This window comes from Cygnus atratus, chromosome 2 (genome assembly GCF_013377495.2).
Source record: "Cygnus atratus isolate AKBS03 ecotype Queensland, Australia chromosome 2, CAtr_DNAZoo_HiC_assembly, whole genome shotgun sequence".
NCBI classification, from domain to species: Eukaryota; Metazoa; Chordata; class Aves; order Anseriformes; family Anatidae; genus Cygnus; species Cygnus atratus.
In genome coordinates, this window is record NC_066363.1 from 104,365,946 (window position 1) to 104,376,536 (window position 10,591).

At 39.4% G+C, this 10,591-nt stretch overlaps 1 protein-coding gene across 1 annotated transcript; it reads left to right on the forward strand.

The window, feature by feature from the left end:
• The first annotated feature begins 1,149 nt into the window (after nucleotides 1-1,149).
• MC2R (melanocortin 2 receptor) lies at nucleotides 1,150-2,109 on the forward strand. The gene has a single exon (XM_035565360.1). The coding sequence runs from the start codon at nucleotides 1,150-1,152 to the stop codon at nucleotides 2,107-2,109; it is 960 nt and encodes a 319-aa protein (XP_035421253.1).
• Nucleotides 2,110-10,591: the final 8,482 nt, after the last annotated feature.

Consider the following 10,591-nt stretch of genomic DNA (forward strand, 5'->3'; position numbering starts at 1 on the left):
TATCATGGCATTTAGCAACCCTGACTGTGAACAGATGTCCAAATGCATTTCAAGACCTATGGCTATGAAAGTGCCAAATACTTAAAGGCTGTTTTGAGCTTAGAAAACAGAGGGAGAATATACCAGGTCTTAAAAAGGGAGACACTCCGAATGTCCAAACTGTATCTGTGTTTCACAAATGGCTTCACAAATAAAAATTACAAGAAAAAGTTTTATTGTCTATGGGTAATATCTGAGCCAAATTAATATCATATGCATTTACAACTTAATGAATAGCCTAAAAAGCCTCATCTTTTGGAAAGATTCCCATAGGCTTTCACATAAGTTAGATCAGGATCACTATAGAGAAAAAAAAAAAAAAAAGTCATCTCAATAAAACATTTGGTCTTTTAGATAGTTGTAAATACAGCCAAGAAAAGATTTTGCTTTAAATACATTCAAATCAAAGGAATATTTCAATTTGCAGGAAAAGGCAGCTTCTCACTACTGTCTAACATGCTTCTGAAAAAAAATCAATATTTAAAAATGTTCACATCTAAATTAAGAGCATTTTGTTTCACTATCAGCAGTGTGGTGGTAAATATGTTAATGCTCTGGACAACAGCTTATCTTGGCATTAGTCTCATTTGTATCTAATAATACTGCAATCTTGTGAGAAATGCCAGACTTTCTCAAAACAAACAGCTGGCCAGTAAAGACTGCCAAATTCTTGAAGTCTGTGAAATCAGTTTCAGTAAACATGGGATGTTCGTTAGTAAAGAAAACTATACTATACTATATTTTTTAAAACATCTTTGAAGCTAACAGAGAATTTACACTTTGTTTTCCCCCAAGGCACTGCAAAGCTTGGAGCCACTCATTTTATCCAAATCAACTTTGCCTCGCTCAGATGATGATATATGTTCATTCCACTGCAATAGCTGATATTTCAAATGCTTTTTTTCAACATGGCAATTTTCTTCTTGATATTTATGCTTCTATGTGTTTTATTGTAGGAGAAATACAAAATATTTCAGTTAACTCTTCAAATTGCTCCAGTTGAAGGAGAAAGCCTTCATCAAAAGAAGGATGGTCTGACTGACAGGCCAGCTTCAGAGTAAAGCCAAGCCTGAGAAACAACAATCCAGAATCTTTCCACAAACAGAAGAAATGAGCACTGAAAGACCTTCCAATCTAATCAAACACCTAGGGCAGACAAGTATTCCTTCCCTTGAAAATATAAGTGATTTTTCCTTAAATGTCACTGACTGTACCCAGGTCGTGGTGCCAGAGGAAGTTTTTTTTACTGTTGCTGCTGCTGGCATATTGGAAAATCTGCTTGTCCTTATTGCTGTCATCAGAAATAAGAATTTGCACTTGCCCATGTACTTCTTCATTTGTAGTTTAGCCATTTCAGACATGTTAGGTAGCTTGTACAAAACTCTGGAGAACATCTTTATTATCTTGTGCAAAATGGGGTACCTGACTCGTCGTGGGGACTTTGAGAAAAAGCTGGATGATGCCATGGATTCCATGTTCATTCTGTCTTTACTGGGGTCAATTTTCAGCTTGTTAGCTATTGCAGCAGACAGATATATCACTATTTTCTATGCTTTGCGATACCATAATATCATGACACTACAAAGGGCTTTGATCATCTTGGCAATCATTTGGACGTTCTGTGCTGGCAGTAGCATTGCCATTGCCCTCTTCTCCTATGAAGCAGCTACAGTTATTCCCTTCACTATCCTGTTTCCTTTAATGATGTTTTTTATACTGTGCCTCTATGTACATATGTTCCTCCTTGCTCGATCTCATGCTAAAAAGATCGCCTCACTGCCCACCAGTGCAGTCCATCAGAGAACTAACATGAAAGGAGCCATTACACTGACTATTTTCCTTGGAGTCTTCCTTTGCTGTTGGGCCCCCTTTGTTCTTCACATCCTCTTAGCAAGGTTTTGCCCACATAACCCTTACTGTGCCTGCTACATGTCCATATTCCATGTGAATGGGACCCTCATAATGTGCAATGCAATCATTGACCCTATGATTTTTGCATTCCGAAGCCCAGAATTACGGAGTACATTTAGGAAGATGTTCTGCTGTGCCAGGTATAACTGGAACTGGTAGACACTAAACAACAACAACAACAAAAATACAGAAGCACACTCACTGGGGCACTGTGCAATCCAAATTCACAGTTAAAAATACTAAAAGTGATGCCCAAAGTAATATTATGCTTGGAGAATGCTGCCAGTGATTTCAAGAGGTCTACTGAAGAATACCTATGAGTTAAGTATGCACATAAGTCTTTGCCAACCAAACACCCAGAAATATTACTGATTAATTTTGCTCATAATTTTCATGCAACAGTCTAAAAATAACTGTAACAACTATCTTTTGTCATTTCAGAAAAACTCAAATATAAATCTTCTGCAAGTATTGTGTAACCCAAGAGATTAATTTATGCCAACTCATTTTGTATCAGTAATTTCAATTTAAGGTGTATACTACTCTAAAATTCTGTTGTTTAAATCACAAATAAATGAATACTTGTTTCTGAACTTCACGTTTATATAAAAGTCTACGATAAAGCAGAAAATATGGACATGTGTATAGACTTTGTTGGCAAAGTGAACTCATTACTTTGTTCTTTAACATCTATTCTCCTTAAAATCATGCAATTAGTATGCTCTAAGTGTCAAAAAAAAAAAAATTTTGGAGTGTGAGTCCACGTGAAGTTATTTTGGTTTAAAAGTTATTCTTAGTGACTGAAGAGTTTTTTCCAACATAAAATCGTTCTGGTAGGAAAGAATTTTGAAAAGGTTTTGAATTTTAAAACACCAAAGCCAGGTCTGGACTAGCAAAGAGAATTGCTGGCCATGCCAGCTCCCCACTAGAAGTCCCTAGGCCAGCTTCCTTTAATAAAATAATAGGTTTCACAGACAGTAAAAGAACTTTGATAAAGCCATAGTTTTCTAAACATGCCACAACAAGGAATTCAAAAAGTAAAATACCAGACAGACAATTCAAAGACCTCCAAGGAAGTCAGCCACCTGGATGAGGAACCAGCTAGCCAATCTGGAAGGATGCTACGAAACAGTTTGTAATTTGCAAAATCCTAGTATGAACAGGAAGGAGAGGAAAAGAGAAAATCTGTTAGAATTCATAGATAAATAGATGAATTTACTCTTCTGATACACTAATAAAAACAGGAATTTCAAGATATATGGAATATGGACCAAAGTACAAGTATTCAGGGAGACTTAAGATCACAGATAAAGATGTAAGAAAGGAACCAATATACCTGAAAGCCTCTCCAGAACTAAGCAAAGAAAATATCTTAAATGAGATAAGGTATAGTAAAATGAAAAATAAATAAATAAATAAAATAAACCTATATATTTATTACAGAAAATCATTTGTCAATAAAATGCAAGTTCAGAAAGAAGTTCAAATATAATTAAATTTTATTCTAATAAGAAATTATTTTCTTTCCATCAAAAGCAGAACAAATGTATATCTGCACAGCAAGAAATGACTGTTAGAACTGAAAATAATAAAAATAAATAAAATAGCATACAGTTAAAAAAAAAAAAGAAAATTCAAAAGGCACATAAGAATTTTCTCTCTCAGTTTGCACTAATTCTGTTGAAATGGAGCATTCATTTGAAAATATTTCATTTCTGGGGAAGCAGAATCAGAAAGAGCATAAAATAGTCTTGAATAAAAAAAAAAAGTTCCTTAGGTAGATTTTCCTTTTTAAGTCTATCAGTCCTTGTTGCATGTCAGCATATGGGTAAATCTCCATATGTTACTTCCTAATTGGCTGTAAATTTGGCTTGCAGTTGAGCAGTCTCTAAGAAAATAATTTCTCTGTTTCACATCTTGATATCTCTATATACTTCCCTGTGTTGGTCTTTGAATAGATTCTTTAACAGAATCTTTAACAGATTTGTGAAGCCTTCATTGTCTTGTACTGGAGATGCTCTTGAAACTCTGATAATATTAATGTATAACAGTGAACACTTCTTAGGTTATGCGATTTTTCCTTCATCTGCCCAGTGTTAATTTACAAGTATTTGGGAACCAGAACTGTACCTTAACTTTGGGAGAAATAAGTACATCTTGGATCCCACCTAAGCCTAGAAGGAACAACTCTTGTGCATGGAAGATCTTGTCTCTTCAAATCATAAGTAGTACTACAACCGATGTTTCATACAGAAGTGCTCAGAGAACTTCTCATGCCTGTGGCAACAAAACTTTTCCTGGTCACTTACTGCAAAACCAGAAGCTCCTCCTCTGTTTCTGTTGTTTTGTTTTGAACTGAACTTTATGTTCAGGAACAAAGTGAACAAATCTGATAAAGGCACCCAGGGGAACTAATTCCACTGAAGCAGTTGGTACGCCAGTGAGGGACAGACTTGCATAGCAGTTTAATTTTGTTCACAAAAGAGCAAGACAAATATAGTTTAACAACTGTAAGAAAAATCATGCTTTCTTGAATTACGATCCTGGGCAAGACTTTCAGAAAAATAGGCATCTTGAACTCTTGTTAGCAGAATATTATTTCATTTTTTCAAAAATATTTAAGTACTTGAAAAAGAAGTTTGCATTGAAGTGCAGAGCACCATCACAGGCTAACAATACTTATTTATAATATTTGTTTATAATAAGAGTTACGAGGCCAATGTTAGCCTTCTCTTTTTTAAAATCCCAAGCATGAAACGTCACAATCAGTCAGCTAAAATTACAGGTGAGGGGAAAACAAACAAACAAACAAACAAAAAACTTAAAGTATCTATTTATTGCAAGACCTAATATTGCTTGTAATAGTACTGAATTGTGATTATGTTCATAACCTTCCTAACTTAGTTGGTCTTTTGGATTCGTTTTAGCCTTGTAGGCTTGGAAATAACGATTTCAGTATTACACATCTACATTTCAAACTAATGCTTTCTTAAAAAGTCTTTTTGAGTCAGTTTGAACTAAACTCTTCAAACAATACACCTATTCAAACAGTTTATTCCCCAAGGAGGCATATTTCATTCTGTCAAGGTAATTACAGCAGATAGCCATCGATGAAGACATTATATGTTCATCATTCAATAGCACTTTGATACAGCTTTTTTTGAAGTGTCACTTTTACAGAAGACGCAATGCCATTGTGAACTTCTGATTCAAAGAGGATGTCTTACTATATAATTCTGGAAAAATGAGCAGGACTATTTAAAAAAAAAAAAACTTTTCATATCCACTTGACAGTAGCTTTTTTATGCTTGCAAATCCCCTCAAATTACTGCTATAACACTAAGATCACATTTTTGAACTGTCACCCATAGTCTAATGACTATTAGCTTGCAAGTAATTCTGGCTAAACCAGCTGGAGTACGTGTCTAGTGAGTAATAACAATTATCTATTTCTTTCCATAGCTATTTATATATGAAGACCATGAGATGGGTTTGTCACACGACTTTGCATTGCTTCAGCAGCACCTTCACACTATCATTTATTACAACTTAAGCCCTTCAAATGTTCTGCCCAAACCTCATATGAACCATCTCAATAAAAAAAATAAAAATAATAATAAAAAAAAGCTACTCAGAAACCATTTGCTAATAGGAGGAGTTACTCTACTGTCAACTTTACATCCACTGACACCCTGATTGAGGTTGGAGCAGATAGAGAACCTGGCCTGGACAGAGACCTGTATTGACAATTTGGCTGTAATGTCAGATGTGTGTTTTACGTAGATAAACAAACAATTCTTTTATCAGTGTTGGTGTACAGAAGGGTTTCCAGAACAAAAACACAGGGCCCCTGACCCACATGCCCAGGCCTGGGACCTCACATCAGCCCCAGGGCCATCAGCTGCTGCCCCAGCAATGCTGCAGCAGGGCCAGGCTCCAGCTCCCCACAGTCCTGCCCTGCTTGGTGGTGGCCCCTGCCTAGCAAGGCCTAGCTGCAGGCCCATGGCCAGGCCTGTCCTCGGCCCTGCCTGGTGCCCAGGGCTAGGTCTACCCCAGTGCCCCCTGCTGCCCCAGTGCCCCCAGCTGCCCTGCTCTTGATGGGACAGTGGTACTGAGACTGGCTGCCAGGACCTGGCCTGAGGGACCTGGGAGAGCCCCAGGCTCTCATTGCACCCTGACTAAGCTCTTAGTTGCAAAAAAAAACAGTTAGTAAGTCATTTGTACATTTACAGATCTTGCCTGCTCTGACCTCATCCACCCTAACATCACACGCAGTTTGGCAAGATCCAGCACACCCAAAGCATGAGCCACTCCCACAGAGGAGCCACTGCAGCATGGTGTGAGAGCATTCAGCTCCGCAGGGAGCCTTGATGCCAGGGTAATGCTGAGTAGTTCAATACAATCTCTAAAGACAGAAAGAAATATCTCCTCAGCTCCTTTGAAATCCTATCGCATCAGTTATTCTAGTTAATTGTCCCTTCCTGACAACTTAAATTTGGAATCATTTTTTGGTGGCATTAGAAGTCTAGGATAGATGTCTTCCAAACTAGCTTCACAGTTCCCGACACTGCTACAGCTATTCACTTTCAAATTAATTGATATTACCCACTGTACTAAGTATGCATTCAAGTTTTCACTTGAATTTTAAAGAATGATTTACAGACTCTGCTTCACTGGTGTACTGTTTCAGACTAACAGTCTACAGCCTTACAAATTCATTTACCTGAGAAATGAAACCACAGCCAAGCAATTCGGGTAATCACATCATCTGGTCCAACAGCTAAATCTGTCTCAACTGCCAGTCTGTTCAATAAGGAAAAAAGAAAGAGAGAATAAAAAGCTCTTCATCCTGACACAGAGCAGTCCATGTCAGAGAGCAAGCCAAGAAGAACTGATGGAGACCTCAGGTCTCTCATCTGTGCTTAGCTTCCTCTCAGATTACAGCAGAGCCTTCGAAAGAGGGGGAAATTTGGATGAAAAGAAGCTACTGCTCCTGGATGATAAGGCAGATGAAAGAAACACAGCCTTGCAAGTGAGAGCTGGCTGGTTAATAAGGGGTTGAAATTGGCAGCGCTTCCTATTAGAGGAGTTGGCACCAGGGTTTGTTAGAAGTCTGGGAATAGGCCCAAGAAATAGAGTCATTGAGAAATGCTCCTTTTTTAAAAATAATGGAGTTAAATGAACTGTATCAGTTGTTCAGTATTTTTCTGTACATAGGGGTCTTTACTGAAGGCTTTTTCTGGGGGACTCAGGAGTATTTGGAGCATGAGAAAGCTCATTGGGCAGAGAAGACCTTGGTCCCCGGCCTCCCGTGCTGTGATTGTTGCCAGCAAAGTCAGGGCCAGGCTAGGAGGGAACAGGGCAGTTCAGATACTGGTAGGGAGAAAAAATGACTAGGATTGGGTGGGACAGCATGGAACAGAGAAAGAAATGGGTGGAGAGGACATGCTTATCTTGCAATGCCTGGGAAAAACCCTAGGCACCAGTACATGCTGGGGGCTACCCAGATGGAAAGCAGCTCTGAAGAAAAGGACCTGGGGCTTTGCTTGACACCAAGCTGAATACAGGCTCTCTGTGTAACCTTGTCTCAAGGAAAACTAATTCTATTCTGGGCTCCATTAGGCAAAGTATTGCCAGCAGATCAAGGGAAGTGATCCTTCCCCTCCATTCAGCACTGGTGTACTATGTCCATTTCCAGGCTCCCCTGTACGTGAGAGACATGGACATACTGGAGAGAGTCCAACAAAGGGCCATGAAGACAATTAAATTCCTGGAGCATCGCTCCCATGAGGAAAGGCTGAGAGAGCTGTGACTGTTTAGCCTGGAGAAGAGGAAGCTCAGGGCATTCTCATCAACATATAAATATGTGAAGTGAGAGTGCAAAGTAGACAGAGCCCAGCTCTTTTCAGTGGTGCCCAGTAAAGAGGCAATGGGCACAAACTGAAACACAGGAGGTTGTGTAGAGAGGTTTTGAAGTTTCCCTCCTTGGAGGTGTTGAAAAGCTGCCTGGACATAGTCCTGGCAACCACCTCAGTGACAACCCACCATAGGGCACAGCAGTCAAGACAGTGGTGCCTTGGGGAAAGCCTGTGAAAGAATGGACAAAATGCTGCACAGCCATGAGGGATGAGGAAAAAGAATGAGAAACAGCCCTGCAGACAGCAAGGTCAGAAAAGAATGAGGCAGAGGAGGTGCTTCTGTGAGGAGGACCTCACACCAGAGCAGCTGGATGTGCCCTGGAAGAAGCTGCAGCCTCCCACACAGGAGCAGGTTTAACCTGAATGACTGGAGTCCATGGAGAGGATTCATGGTGAAGCAGGGGAAAAGCAGCAGAGAGGAACTGTTATGGACTGACTGCATCCTCTTTTCTCCATTACTACTGCACTGCTTGAGGCAGGGGGAGGAGGCAGAGGAGTTGGGAATGAAGGAGTGAAGCTGAGTCTGGGATGAAGGAGTGGAGGGTTGTTTTAGTTTTGTCTTTGTTTCTCACCATCCTACTCTGTTTTAATTGTCAATAAAAATTGAATCAATTCTCCCCAAGTCAAGTCTGGTTTGCATATGGTGGTAATTGGTAAGTGATCTCCCTGTCTTTTTGTCAACCCATGAACTTTTTTCATCTTATTTCCCCCACACACCACATCCTGTTGAGGAGGGGGACAGAGAGAGTGGCTGCATGGGTGTCTGTCAGCAGGCCAAGGTCAACTCACCGCAATCAATCCTACAAATGAGGATTAATGTTCTAGTCTAGAAATCAGATGCAATAGGACTACAAGAGAAGGGGGAAAATCACAGGTGAATAAAATGGACTGTGGTAAACTAGTTTAGTGAACTTACACCAGCTTTCTTAGAAATCTCAACCTGAAGCATACTTAGAGCTCTTACACTGACATGAAAATGCTAATTAGGCTAACTGACAAATAAATCACAGATGATGATGTTATTCTGTCTTCTGTGCATAAGCTTTCATTTGATCATCCACTTACCTGAAAACATTGGGATAAACTCAAAAAATCTCTCATCCCAGTTTATGAGAGTAAATTTTGCAGGTACACATGGTTTTGTGTGCTGAGCACCATCTGCCAGCTTTCTGCCATCAGATGGTGAAAACTGGAGGAAAACTCCTCTGACTGTTTGAAGGCAATCTGAATTAAACAGAAGGGTGGTAGTAAAATGTCCTTAGAGGTTACCACTTGATAGTGCCAAATATCTTGAACACTCAAGAATAACTCTTTATACTGAAAATAGATAGCAGTAGCTTTTTATAACAAAGTAATTCATGACAGTTGCTTACAAGCATTCAAAATGATCTACACTTTTATTGCTGGTTTAACTGTTGTTTAAACTCAAAACCTGTAATATTTCTGGAACCAACCTCAGTCTTGGCATGTCAAAGACAAGATCTTCAAGCAGTACTCACACAAGATATAGAAAAGAGGCAGAACTGACATATCTTGTGAAGCAGTTATTTCTGCTTGGTATATTAATGCCAGAACTGCAGTATCACATGGCAAGTAGAGCACTTGCCTCAGAAATCCCAGTGAAGAGGTGGCTAATAGTGAAAAATTATCTTGAGGATCATCCACTGCTACTGCTGCCAAGGAGGAAGGACCTCAGTGGTGGCAACAATTAGAAGGAGTGCCTGGTGCCTGGAAGGAATTGGCAAGGCTGGAACTGATTTACCTAAATCTCCTGGCTCTTCCCAACGTCATGCCACAAAGGAGCTGAAAGTATCTTCACAGATATACAGACAGCTTTCTCTATATTGCTTTCTTCATCAAGGTTTTTTCAACTCAGCCACAGAAGATTTCAGTGTCAGTCCTGCATCCATTTGACTTAGTGACCAAAGACTTAGAGAACATTTCCTGTGTTATCAATTGGGATAGTTCCCTGTTAGTCTTCAAGAGGCATTTGGATAATCCACTTAATAACATGCTTTAACTTTTGGTTAGCTCAGAAGTGGTCAGGCAGTTGGATTTGATGATTTTTCTAGGTCCCTTCCAACTTTTTTCAGGAGCTCTGTGACTCTAGGCTGCTGATGTACTTCACTTCAGAAAAAAAAAAAAAAAAAGCAACAAAGGAGTTCCCCAGGAAGTCTAAACTACAAGTCCCTCAGGTAAAAGAGAGAACAAAATCCATCTTTATGTACTTTTAGAGGGGTGGTTTAAACATTAGGCTATTACATGAAGATCGTAGTCTTACAACCAAGACAATGACAGCATTTTACAAGAATGATATCTATTACACAGTACCTTCAAAAAGGAAGGGGTTGATCACTTGCTCCTGCAAGGGAAATTCAGTATGTGGTTCCATACCTCACAAGCTGATTTGAGTCCTCCCTTAACACTGTGGTCAATACTTCTACCCCATTTTGAGACACCTGCTCAAACCTATACCTAAGCAGTGCTCTGGATTCCAGTCCAGAAAAGGGTATAAAAAAACTACATAGCCCCAGTACCCACCTGCAATCTCACCTGCAAAACAAATTTCTGAAAAGTGTGAGCAATCATGATTCCCCCTTATTACAAGAAAGATCTGGTTCTGAACCAGTTAGAAAGTAGCTTATTTTTGTAAAGAGGCTCTGTCCATTACACTAAGTCTGTAACAGAGAATTTATCCCCTGGAAAAGTCAGATAAACTTAAC